General features: G+C 43.9%; 1 protein-coding gene across 3 annotated transcripts in view; it reads left to right on the top strand.

Annotated features, from left to right (window-relative positions):
- Positions 1-13,993, top strand: part of LOC147331933 (ATP-dependent chromatin remodeler CHD7-like) — a 72,307-nt gene that overhangs the window by 12,934 nt on the left and 45,380 nt on the right. For all 3 annotated transcript variants that reach the window (XM_086288266.1, XM_086288268.1, XM_086288267.1), the window contains exons 2-3: positions 4,749-6,329; positions 6,735-7,066. In XM_086288266.1, coding sequence (XP_086144392.1) covers positions 4,868-6,329; positions 6,735-7,066 — 1,794 coding nt within the window. In that variant the 5' untranslated portion in view covers positions 4,749-4,867. The remainder of the gene's footprint in view (positions 1-4,748; positions 6,330-6,734; positions 7,067-13,993) is intronic.

A 13,993-nucleotide genomic window follows, 5' to 3' on the forward strand; every position in this document is an offset into this window, starting at 1 on the left:
TAGTGACTGAAATGCACTGCGTTTCCGAGCTGCTGTATTCTTGGTAATCTAGTAGCTGAACACAAATTTTTTTTTTTCTTCTTCTAATGCAACACTTGATGTGCTGCTTTAAGAACACGCAGCACATTGCCTTAGCTGCCATGCAATGTTTGAATGACTTATACAAAAGCAACTAGACATGGCATAATATCTTTTCCTTATTTTCTGTCATAGTGTTACATTGGTGGAGACTCATTTTAAACACGGCCAATTTTTCAAAGGAGTTTAATCTATGTACAATTAATCCTAGTGAGTCAGATGCTTATGATTCACACTGCTCTACTCAGAGGAGATATCCTACTTTGGTCTTCTCAGGCACACAGCCCTGCCCCTCTTAAACTTGCGGTTTAAGAGGGGCAGCCAATCAAATGTTGACTTGAAGTGTACGAAGCTGTAGAGGTTGCTTCCCAAATATGAAATGAATAAGGATCATTTTGACCTGTGTATCATGCATAGCTAACGGTTCGAGAACAAAAGTGGACACACAAATGTACGTTCACTCTCTGGTTATTGAGTTTGAAGTTTGAACCTGCTGAACTTCAGTGTGCACCAGCAGGCATGTCCATGTTTACTGTTTATAGTAATGCCCTACTGGAGCTAGCAAAAATATAGCTGACCGAGTGAAAAGCTTTTATAGGTGTTTCTACTTCTTTATGGAAACACATCTCAACCAGGGATCTTAAAAAGGGGCAAAGGGCGTGTCTGAGTTTTGTGCAAAGTTAGCAAATTCTACAAGAAAAGTGCTGTCAGCTTGACACAAACAGTATCAGATCTCCTTTATAGACCAAGGTCAGTGAATTCCCCATTTATCATTGGTCCTGTCCAGTATATGATACTGATAACCTGTGTGCCCTAGCTGATGTGTATTTAGAATCAAGTTTCCAAGTTCTTATTTGTAATCCAGAGGCCCTGTCTCAACACATGCATGTCAAATTTATTTTCATTCCTGTTCCCTCTGACTAACACTCTGCTGTGTAAGTCACAACTGTACAGTTTTGCCATTAGGACAACGTGCAGATATTTGGAGACTCCATCCAGGTGTGGCAGAATAAGTTGCGTTACTGGCAGAAGAGTGAAATAATTAATTCAGATGAATTGTTATCCTTGTAAATTAAATTCACATGTTCAGAAGTCTAAATTACCAATTAGTGATTTTTAATTGATGATTAAACTAGTTTTCAGGAACACGGGGAAAAAACACATTACATCAACACTGCATGAAAAGTCAACTGTGCTTGAGACGAGCTTAAATGTGCTTATTTTATATATAGTTATAGAAATATATAGCTATAATTTCAGAAGAGGAGGAGACTCGGATTGTAAACAAACATGTTACTGTCTGTAAAGCCATTCAGGTGTTAGCAGCTCTCCTCCCTGCAATTCAGTCACTTAATACTAAAAACCAACTGACCAAGACTAACAGATTTCCTGCTTTACAGGACAGATATAGTATTTTTGTCACTGGCGACTGGCACTTTGTCAGAAATGGCTCCAGGTAAAGCAGTGAAAATGTTCTCAATATAAAGTTAAACTCTTGTTGACGAAACTACCACTAGTTTAAGTCTTGGATGCCTTTGCATTTTGCCGTAATAAGCTCTTTGTTCGTACAGGCAGCTTGTTTACGGCTCATAGGTATGGAGGAAAGGACTCTTAATGCTATTTACACAACAAGAGTGGATGCTCCCAGCTGGCATCTTGGAGTTTTGCAACAGAAAGGCTCAAGGCTTAAAGGAGAGCTTTTTCACTGTAGCGCTGTGTCATGCTAATGTCATGTTACTTAGTGAATGGCTTTAGTTTATAAGGGTATTGTCACCCAAAAAGCAGACATTAAAGAGTATGCAAAGAGACTTTGAGGAATCACATCTGGTTACAAATAACTTGTGCTTGTTAGTCTCAAACGTTAACTTTTAGATTCTTGAAACTTTTCAAACAAAAAAAGTCTTGGATTAGTTTAAAAGTATCACTTTGACTTCTGTGTTTTAACTGAGTAGAACGTGGTAGTTTTTACAGCATTCAGAGTTTCTGGCAATAGCAGATGGTGGGAGCAGTGAAAGGATGTTGGACCAATCAGTTCTAACAGTTTTATCCTCTCGAGTAAAGCTGAAGAGAAAACATCTGCCTGGTGACAGGAAGCAGCAGGCTTTATGTGAAGTGTGGTCATATTTTTGACAAAACAGTAGCAGAAGTGCTGCTTCTCTGCCATGCAGACTGCACCAAATGTAGGCCCAGCTCTGTGATAGGCACGTGAGCCAGTCCAGGATGCACCCCATGCTGTGATAGACCTCAGCAGGCTGTATGCTCAGACCTAGTTAGCCCGCAGTGAGAGGTGCTTCACTAAATCTGACGATTTGGAATGTCAGTTGCCTACTTTGATTATTTGTGTGGGCACGAGGAGTTTTACAGTGCCAAATATTTATTAAGAAGGAAAACTTGCTAATGCTTGTGTGCTACTTTACGTGAGTGGAAATAATGACACGTTTTATCCCCGATACCTGCCGAGCTCTATAATGAACCAATATGTGGGAGGGAGGAGTGGAGGAGGATAGAAATGGGGCGAAGGAGTTTGGGGGGGTGGGGAACTCTGTAGCGGCTGGCTGTTGGTTTTTGCAGCGCATAGAAGCAACAAGCAAACCTCCCCCAGTCCTCTCTATCTCCACTACACACACACACACACACACACACACACTTCAAGCATGCTCAGATCCACCTACCTCCATCCTCTCACTCACACTCACTCGCTTGTTACATTGGCCTCTAAGCTTCTCAGATTCCTAATTTTATCACACAAATAATGCTGAGTTCTTAGCAATAAGTTTCCCATACGCATTTTAATCTAGTTTTTTATACAGAGGGAAAGGGAAGCCCACAGGTAGCAGGTGGCTAATTCCCGTACCTTCAAACATCTGCCAGGACTGACTGGTTAGTTAGCCAGCTGAATGAGTTGCTGACTGAAAAGCTAACCACTGACTGACTGGTGTATGGGCAGGCTCTGTGGCCTGTTGGCTTGCTGTTTTCTGGCTGGCTGAATGGCAGCTGCTGCTGTTCAAACAGAGCTGCATCTGCTGGGTCCTTTGTTCTAACACACACACACACACACACACACACACACACACACACTCAATGACTCCAAGTGTGTGTTGGAAAAGAAAGAAGTTCTTTGTTTAGTAAAAATGGAGGTGGGGGATGGTCTCTTGGGGGTGGGGTGATATAGAAAAGTTTGATTCAGTGGTTGCCTTTTAAAAAAAATAATTTTTAACATCTTCGTGTTTTACCTCACCGGATAAACAAATCTTTACGAGTGAGGCCATCATACCATAGTTAATAAAGATGGCAGTTCAGTTCTGCATGCAGAAGAAAAGCATTTTCTAAGAATGGAAAAAGAATCAAAATAAATTGTGTTCTTGGCTTTTACTCCTGAATTCAAAAAGCTACCTTTGTAGAAAATGTCCCTACAAGAAATGTCTAACTTTATACGATACCAACCACGGAGGAGAAAAAATGGTTTTCATGCTCATCTGATTACCCGTTGCTGATCAATACATCTTAGATGCTAGCTTAAACTAAACTGTGTTGTCTCTTTGTACAGGTGATCAGCACCATCAGTACTCAGGTTTATGATATGATTATGTTGTTGCAAAAGTTACTGTAGTCTCAGGGGGTTGGGAAGCGTATCTGTAACCGGAAGGTCGCCGGTTCGATCCCTGGGCTCTCTGTCCTGGTCGTTGTGTCCTTGGGCAAGACACTTCACCCTACCGCCTACTGGTGTAGGCGATATGGCAGCCTCGCTTCTGTCAGTCTGCCCCAGGGCAGCTGTGGCTACAACCGTAGCTTGCCTCCACCAGTGTGTGAATGCGAGAGTGAATGAATAGTGGCATTGTAAAGCGCTTTGGGTGCCTTGAAAAAGCGCTATATAAATCCTTTTTTTTTTTTTTTTATATATATATATATAAATCCAATCCATTATTATTATTATTATTATTATTATTATTATTATTATTATTATTATTAGTGTAACTAGCCTCTAAATCAGTTGCTTTTCCAGTGAGTCTCCACGTCCGTGTGTTGGACTGCAGCTGATGGCTGTACTCCTTGCTCTGCTCTCCACCCTCTGTGAGCTTGGTGTAGCTGAAAATGAACCAGCTCTCCACCTGTTGTAGGTTCTGCTTAGAGCTGCCCTGGAGCAGAGCAGAACAAGGGTTCGTTGACCAGCTGCAGCCTAATATAGTCTAGTTGGAGCAAACCAGATAAGATGCTCTCTAGGTGAGCTGCTGAAGGATGCTGGGGACTCTCACAGCTTTTTAGCAGTGACTAATCATTGGAAATAAGAGTGAGGAGGACTGAGTAATTGTGGATGAAGTCATTCGCTCATATTCATCAAAAAATGATAAAACAACTTGCTGAATATAAAGTTAATATGAGAAACTGGTATATTATATTGTTACTGGCATATGGAGTCCTATACCTGTTAATAGTATCACACTACATGAGTAGATTAAGTTAGGTGGCTGTGGATTTACTATGTAAACACTTTATTAATACAGAACTATTGAAGACTAGTTCTGTATCAATTAACAAAGGCAGCATGTGACAGTTCATCGGGGGACTGTTAAAGTAAATTATTTTCATAGTGAAGCATCCAGGAGCTCTTTGCCCTTCTCTGAATACCTGCATTAATTCCACTGTTTCTTTTTCTCTTCCTGTCTCACCAGAAACCTTCATGAGGACCATGGTGGAAAGCTTCAAATTAGCAGCTATCTGATTAGCTTCTCACCGCACAACAAATCTCCCTCCATCCAGTCCCCGCCATCTGTGGGGCCTCCATCCAGTCATGGCGGACCCTGGGATGTTGAGCTTATTCGGGGACGACCCAGGGCTGTTCTCAGATGGGTTAGATGGTTTAGGAGACTGCTTTCCTCAGCAGTCGGTCCCAGGCCAGTCTGCTCCTCTTGCCCAGCAGACAAATTCCGCTCTGAACCATGAACACCAGGGAAGCAGGGGATACCACCAGGGGATGATGCATGGGAGTGGGCCTACCCCAGCACAGCCTAAATTGGGGCAAATGTACGACCATGGCCCGTATACAGGCTATGATCAAGCCGGCACCCCTGGAGGACGAATGATGGCTCAGAATGGCCCCAGCCAGGGTCCCCCAAATGTGAACACGGCTATGAATGGCATGACCTCCCACTACCACAGTAACCCAGCTAACGCTAGCAACCCCCACCATGGGTACCAGGGTGATACTGGAGGAGGAGGAGGAGGTGGGGGAGTTTGGGGCCAGCAGCAGCAGCAGACCAGACCAGCTTATCCACAGGCTCCAGCACAACCAGGGGCTACTCCCAACCAGATGGGAAGCTACCAAATGTCTCAAGGCAATTATGGTGGGATTCAAGGTCCACCCACATCTAATGCAGCCCGCATGAATCAACACTACCCTCCACAGAGCATGGCACCCCCTCCTGCTCAGGACACATCTCACTACTTGGGACATGTTGGAATCGGGGGTAACCAGATGAGACACCCTCAGCCTCAGGCACAATCCCAAGGCTATCCCAATATGGGACACACATCCCGATATCCACACTCCCCATCCAGACAGCCGCCGCACCCCCACCACCAACAAGGCATGGGAGGGTTTGGGGGTACTCAGTACTCTGGCTATCAGCCCCAGTATGGTGCCATAGGACCTGGGATGGGCCAGGCTCCTAATACTAATGTCAGTGCTAATGCCAGCCAGCCCATGGGATCAGGGCAGCTTGGCCAGAGGTTTAACCAGGGAACAGGCCCGGCAGCAGGGCAGCAGGGACAACGATACCCCCCTGGACCACCACACCAAGCCCATCAGACTCATTCTGCCCCGATGCAGCAGCAGGCAGGGCAGCAGAGCCAGCCTATGCACCCCCTAAACCACCCGCAAAATATGTCCCAACCCCAAAACCAAGCCCAGTCCCATCTTGCCCCCCCAGCTCAGGGAACCTACTCCTCTCCTTCATCCATGTCCCCAATGCGGGTTTTGGGAGCCCCGACCCCTCCTCCCGCCCAACAGGGCAGACCTCCTAGCACAGGGCTAGCTGGGCCCCCAGAGGTTGCAGGATACACAGCAATGCATTCTCCACCCAGTGCTATGGCCCATCCACAGAGGACTCCACAAACCCCGCTGCCTGCCCCACACCCCCAACACCAGCAACCCCATAGCATGGCCCCCAGTGCGGGGCAGATGTATCCTGGTATGGGGCCACAGCGTGGTGCACAAATGGGACCAAACAGGCCTCAGCTCCAGCAGCAGCAGGGTAAGCAGTGTTATGTTCACGGGCTTCACTTTGATCCTTTATTGGCGATCAAGATCAGTTTCTTCAATTTACAAAAGGACAGAACTAGAAACTAAAGCCATCTCCATCATGGTTGTATTGGCTAAATACTGAGTAAAGCTTAAACAGGCACATGATTTGATGCCATGATACTTGAAATGTGACTTTTGTTTAAGAGAAATGATCAAAATATGGAAAAGTAAGAGTATGTCCACATCTGTTTGGGGGGGGGCATCAAAGTGTTCAGATGAATTTCATTATCAAACACAGGGTAAAAAGGAATACTGCCTTGATTCCATCTAAATAGTTGACAAGGGTGACACGACGATAATGATTCTTTTTTTTGTTTGTTTGTTTTTTCCTTTTTTGTCCTGTCGCTTTATCCAGGGCACGAAGCCCCCGCAAGCCAGGGCGGAGACCAGCGTCTACTCCAGACCCAGCAGCAGGCCTCTCGAAGTGGGCAGCATATGCAGCCGGCACCCATGAGTTTTCAGGGACCGCCTGTTGGTCAACATGGAATCCCGGCTCCAAACCAGGGCCTTGGGCCACCCACTCAGAGCCCTCAGACGCAGCACACACACCTGCCCTCACACCCTCATCACTTGCAGAGCACGCCCCCTCCCCCCAACCAGGCCTCCCACCCGTGGGCACCTCCACCTTCTGCCTCCCACCCACTCTCCTCACCCCCTCTTACCCCACAGAAAGTGCCTCACATACAGGTGAGTCTCCGTCAAACAGACACTTTGATGTGGTAGCAAGGCTGAGTATGTGTGAGTGAGATCAAGACTATGTGCATTTGTTTTCATGTGTGGGTGTATTTTATGTGAATGTTTATTTTTCATGTGGGTGGGGGAATGTGTGTATTTGGAGTGTAAGGGAAGTGTGTATGTGTGTGCAGGAGTGTGTGTGTGTCTGTACATGACATTTGAGAACACAGCGGTGCATTGGGCACTGGCTCACTGGGGTTTTGTGTATGTTTGTTCATGGTTTTTTTTTTTTTTTCCTTTTGTGTGTTCTGCTGCGGGCCTTGTGCACGGTGGTTGTGTTTCCGTGTGTGTGGTGGGGGGAGGGGGTATGGATTTTTGCAGCCGCTTATTTCCTGTGAGCTGCATATCCTGCGACACGCGTGCACACGCATGCACAGAGGCGCCACTAGCATAATTTCTCCTCCCCCTTGCTTCCACTATCCCCCTCCTCTGTAGAGGAAACCTCCCTTCCTGTCTCTCTCCTCCCAGTCTCCTCTCTTTCCGCTCTCCCTGTCTGTCTTACTATTTGTCCTCTCCTTTTCAGGGGTGCCATCATTAAGTTAATGTTGTGTAGCCGGATGTGCAGAGAGACAGTTTGGACAACAGGGAGACCGTGAGGATGGGGTGTGATTAAGTGATTTGGAGTGAGAGAAAAAAAACATTAAGAGGAAAGAAGTGAAAAACTGAAAGAAAATCTCAAGTGAAGGGAGGACAGGAATGGTGGGAAGACATTCTCAGTGGTGACCAGCACGTTTGTGGGTTTGAGTGCCGCCTGCCACCATTGCCGCCTGCGTCACGTGTCCTCGCCTTCCATTAGCTTGTTTTGTTGCTCAAAGCCCCCTTTCTCCACTGACCCATTCACACACAATAGCAGCCCTATGGACATACACACCCAAAGATCCAGTCCCCATTTTCTCTTCCACCCCCACGCCTCCCCACCTCCCCACTTCCAAGCCTACATCGCTGTGTTCAGTGGTTGACATTTCAGCCGTCACACTTAATTTATCCAGCACTCCTGACCTACATGCCAGGTTGACTGGTGAGCCTTGCTCCTCACTGGGGCATGCACTGCATGTGCCGTTCTGCCATTCTGGCTCTAGCTGCAGGCCCAGCAGCCCCCGTCATTACACACACACCAACGGTGCTCTGGAACGGAATAGTGAATGTGCCTTGAGAAATAGGATAGCCTAACTAGAGGAGTTAGAGTAGCGTGTGCATGTGGCCCGGGAAGCAAGGTTTCTGTGCGCCTCATGATGCACTTGTTAGAAAGAGCCCCACACACAGACACACACACCAAGCTGGTCAGTCAGTCATGATGACTGCATGTCTGGTACTCTAAGCTCCATCTGTTCACTAAGCATGGTTATTACACATGCACGCACACATGCACGCGTGCCTTCGTCAGCAGCTCAAGGTCAAAGCTCTGGCAGAGTGCTGGGGTGTGACCTTTATTCTACATCTCACGCACACTATGTTGTGTGCAGCACTCTAGTTGACATATAACGCGCCTGTCTTACCCCTCCCCCTGCTCTGCTATACATCTAGCTTACTGGGGTTCTGCAGCTTTGAGGAAATGCTGCTTTGATATGAAGACGCCGGGTGCTCGTTTTTTCGAAGTTCGGCGAATGAAAATATTCTGCAGCTGACTGCTTACTCAACACACGAGCACAGTTCATTTTTCATTGATTTTTCTCTTGGTAAAGTTGAAATTTATCCCATCTGAACTGTCTGTCTATAATAATAGATGGATGCTGGGATGGACACTTGTCTTCTGGATTCACTGGACACACAAAGTCAAACTAAGTGAAAATGATCAATGGAGATTGACAGCAGATAGTATGACTTTGTACTTGTTACATATATATATGTCTATACAAGTTATAGGCATATATACTTTATAACAACATAGACATGTTAGAGGTTAAGGAAAAAAGTGTTTTGTTCTAGTACCTCTTCGGGCAGTACAGTTGTTCCTGATATCTCCTCATTGGTGCTTTGATTATGTTGTTGGATAGCACTGCCTTACATGACAGTCCAAAGTCTCCTAAAGCTGTTTATCTGTGTTATACTGGTGACTGAGAAGGCCACAGTATATGATTCACATCCTTTTTATACTCATAAAACCAGTGAGTCAGTGAGCCCTTGTGCTATAGGTGGGAACCGGTTCCACCAGGATAGAAATTTGTTTGTATTGAATCTTCTCTCTAAAAAGAACATGTTCCCCATCTTACACATAAAGTGTCAACAAAAGCAAGCAAAGTTTATGTTATTAGAATAATATAACAAAGTGGTGTGCAGTATTTATCCCCTCAGCATATGGCTCACTTGACCTTTGCTTAAGTTGTCAAACTCAGGACTATGTTTTAAGTGTAAGCATCCAGGTTTTCTTGCATTATATTTTAAACTGAAATTTCCAGATCACCAGTGTTCATATCTGTGAAAGAAATGCACCATTTTTCTTTTTTAAGGAATTTCTGGTGTTAAAAATTCCTTAAACCTCCTAAAACCCAAACTCTTCCACGGCATGCATTTTTAATTTCTTTGATATTTGGGCTGATTGGGACCTGATGAATGTAAAAACAAAGAATTACTAATTTATTTATTTATTTATTTTTTTACCTAATTTTTGTTTCTGAGAAAAATGAGAGCCACTTATGAGGATAGTCGTTTAAAATTTCGATAGAACAGTAGCAGTATAATGTCCTCGTAAGTGGATATCAGGCCCTTGTAGAGCAAAATTGAGTATTTTGGTCTAAATAACCCAAAATGTGATATCCACATATGTGGACGCCAGGTCCTAGGAGGTTAAGAAGCATGTGTCCTTTTAGAGGCATTGACACCATCTTAGCCACAGTCACCTTGTCCCAAAAGGTGACAATTCAGGCTGAGAGTTGCTAACATTTGCAAATTTTTACATTATAGTCTAGTGCAGGGGTGGGCAATCTCAGTCCACGAGGGCCGGTGTCCCTGCAGGTTTTAGATCTCACCTTGGGGTCAACACACCTGAATCACATGATTAGTTCGTTACCAGGCCTCTGGAGAACTTCAGGACATGTTGAGGAGCTAATTTAGCCATTTAAATCGGCTGTGTTGGTTCGAGGACACATCTAAAACCTGCAGGGACACCAGTCCTCGTGGACTGAGATTGCCCACCCCTGGTCTAGTGACTGCCATTGATCTAACCAATTAGATATGATTAGGGCTGGGCTATATGGCCTAAAATCCATATTGTGGTATAATTTGAAACATGCTCCGGTGCGCCTTATGTATGAATTCTGGTTGTGCTTACTGACCTTGAACCGATTTTATGTGGTGCACGGCGCTCAAAAATCTGTCAAAATGTTTTAGTATGACTTTGGTAAGCTACGAAGCCGCACCGCTTGATGGATTGTTGGAGCATTACGGCTACTGTAGTCAGGAGCCTCGCGGAGTAATCTGGGTGCAAAACTCCGTCTGCTTCAGGTCCTAAAGTGAAACGATCACTGTGGCATCACTGAGAGTTAAAAACTGCCTAAATTCGTTCATCTTTAATAAAATGATCAGTGTTGCTGCTTTACCAGGTTTAACAATTAAGTTTAACATCCAGACATCCATGAAAACAGAATTTATTAAATTTAACCGAGTTAATAGTTAGCAGGAAGTTAGCTCGCTAGTTTCCACCTGAACATGACATACCATGTTCTGACCAGTGTTGGTCAAGTTACTTGAAAAAAGTAATCAGTAACTAATTACTGATTACTTTCCCAAAAAAGTAATCCCGTTACTTTACTGATTACTTATTTTCAAAAGTAATTAATTACTTAGTTACTTTTAAAAACACGATTTACAACCTGAATAGGTGATAAAGCGATAGATCTTTCAACCCAATTCTACTTTTTCTGCATAATCCATCATACAAAATGTAATCAAATGGAAAAGTCTCTCTTTTTTTTTTTAAACTTGTTTTATCAGTTTTAATCTTTTAACTTTATGCGTCAAGCAAAAATTAAATTATATGCAACATTCTCTGACTTGAAGAAATTAGTTTAACATTTAAACCTATTTTCTGCACGTTCCAGCACATAAAATAAAATATTTTTTGTGTTTACACTCAGTCTTTCAAATAGATGCAAGTAAAACACAGCAGAAAGTAAATAAAATCAAAGACTAGCAGTCCTGTTGCTCTATTTTCACCTGTAAAGCAGGAGTGGGGTAGGTGGAGGTGTGCTCTAGTGCAGGTGTGGCGCAGCGGTCAGTGGAAGAATCCGCGAGTTTCTCTGTGAATTTCCCATTACGTCGTTGCGCACTCGGAGCTTGTTTAGGGGTTTTTTTTTGGGGGGGGGTTCGGAGTAAAAATAAGTTTTCTTCCCACACACAACGGACACTAATGTTTTTGTCACTTTTTATGGAATCAAACTCAAAGTAAGGTCAGTACTTCCACGCTTTAAACGCTGCATGCTCATATATGATCCATTGTTGATCTGCAGACAGCTGTTGTCACGAACGTCGCACTCGCTTACGTCACTGTCGTGAGACATTCTCGCAAAAAAATCACGGTTTTAGTAACGCAGTAACGCAGCGTTCCTACGGGAAAGTAACGGTAATCTAATTACCGTTTTTGCAATAGTAATCCCTTACTTTACTCGTTACTTGAAAAAAGTAATCAGATTACAGTAACGCGTTACTGCCCATCTCTGGTTCTGACTGAGAGATTTCTGAAAAATTCAAACGTACAGCTCTGCTATCACTTCCAACATGAATGAAGACCGAAAATAAAGAGCAGTGACTTTTGTAGGGTTACTGAAGTTGGACTAGCTGGTATATAATGATGTGCTACGTAATCGCTAGCGACACAGCTATGTTAGCATAAGCTGAAGGATGAACGCTAACTTTTTTCCACTTGATAAAAGTTAACGTGAGGGTTCCCGATGGTTAGGGACAAATGCAATCGCATGGCAGGATGCTGTAAAAGGACCAAACTTCAGTCAGGAGAATAACTGAGATAATCCATCCATAATACGAGGTTAGTCATTAATATACTGCAACAACATGGGAATAGAGCAGCTGCCAGAGAATTCAACATTAGTCAGTGGTACGGAAGTAGAGGAAGCGCAGTTTTCGGCTTTCCTCATATTCCAGAACATGCTTTTCTCTTCACTATTACTGTCGCCCGACATAATTTGCAGATGATATTGCTTGCAGCTGCTGCAATGCTTTCGACCAAAACGGGCGCAGCTTGATGACACCATCAACATGCGCTATCGCGGTGGAGCGGTATAGTCTAAATCTCTACCATTGGCCAAATTCATATTGTTTCTACCATATACCGTTTATACCGCCCAATCCTAGATATGATATAGAGATATAGATACAGATATAATTAGAATGTGAATCCTTTCTCCCCTTTTTAACCAGTTGGGCCGATTCTCTTGAGTTAATCAGGTGAATCTGGGATTTGTTCAGAAATTTACATTTTAATAAAGATTCTCAGATTCTAAAAAGTTAACCTCATACCCAGTACATTAAGCTTACGCAACCATTTCTGTGTGAGAACTAACTGATCAAAGCTTGTGCTTCAATGTTGCTCTAATAATTATCAGAATATAATCACTGTGATTAAATTTTGATCTTGTAATTTCTGTTTTATACCATAGTCACAAAACGTGACAAATGTTGGACACTGTTCAGTTTTCTTCTGATATTTTGACTTATTACTGACGAGTTGTCAATGAGGTCAATTAGAACAAAGTTGGCTTAATGGAGAATGAGCTTAAACTGTTTTAGATGGAGGATAAATGGAGGGGCTGCACCACATCCCAGGATATTATAACCGATTTTCCAGGATTCTTTCAGTTGTTAATCAAATGTGTAGTCTGCCACAGTGTGATAAAGATTTTGAACTGTGAATCAAGAAGTGCAGCTTTAGTGGAGTCAAACAATAAAAACATGGAGCAAGATGTGAGCGTAATAGGTGTATATTAAGTGCTTCTGCCTGGTTGATTTAACCATGGCACTATTCTCTCCTCTCACTCACCTTCATCCTCACACTCTCCCCTCCTGTCCTCCCCTCTGTTCGCTGAGAGCTGACACTTGACGCTCTTCACCTACTGAATCTGTTACATTAGCCATGCAGCTCTTCTGTTGGTGGTCTTTTAAGGATTTTCCCCCCTTTTATGAAATCCAATTATTGGGTATGATATTACAATCTGTTTTGGAAGTGAATGGAGATCATGTCTCAGAAAAGAACAATAAAACGTTCCATTGTTGATGGAAACACTGGATTTAAACCAGTACCTGTGGAAATGGCAGATGAATTCACCCTGCAGAACGCCAAACCTGACGCAGCACTCGAACATGTGTGTTTGTGTACACACTGTGTGTGTCTCCATTGTCATTCCTGTGATTGATTATCTAGGAAGCTTGGCAGGAGGACAGATTTATCTCTTGGCACCACATCCCCCCTCGCCATCTCTCCCTCTTTCTCTCGATCCCTCACTCCCCTCCTGTTTGTGTGCCTAAAAGGCTCAGTTTACGTGTGTGTCAGCAGGTGTTTGTGTGCATGTGTGTAGAGGTTTGTGTGATGTGACCTTGCAGTAGTTAGGTGTGTGTGTGTGTGTGTGTGTGTGTGTGTGTGTGTGTGTGTGTCCCCGCACACACATATTTGCATTCTCCTGATGGAAGTGGACTTGCAGTGATAGCAAGCGCTTCCTCCTCCAAGTGAACAAGCTGTGTGTGTGCGCTGCTGAGGCATTTTGCTGTAAACTTGCTGATGCTCATACACTTCATTGAAACACACACAACTGCACACATGTGTTACACATGCACGCACAAACACACACTCTCAAAGGCTTGGTCTCTTGCTCTCATATGACACACACACACACGCTCCCTCGCTGCGCCTTTTTGAAGTATGGAGATAAT

This window comes from Aulonocara sp. 'chitande type north' Nkhata Bay, linkage group LG4, assembly GCF_057382095.1.
Source record: "Aulonocara sp. 'chitande type north' Nkhata Bay isolate Kocher_YH1m ecotype deep benthic linkage group LG4, A_spYH_male_GT1.1, whole genome shotgun sequence".
Classification (NCBI taxonomy): Eukaryota; Metazoa; Chordata; class Actinopteri; order Cichliformes; family Cichlidae; genus Aulonocara; species Aulonocara sp. 'chitande type north' Nkhata Bay.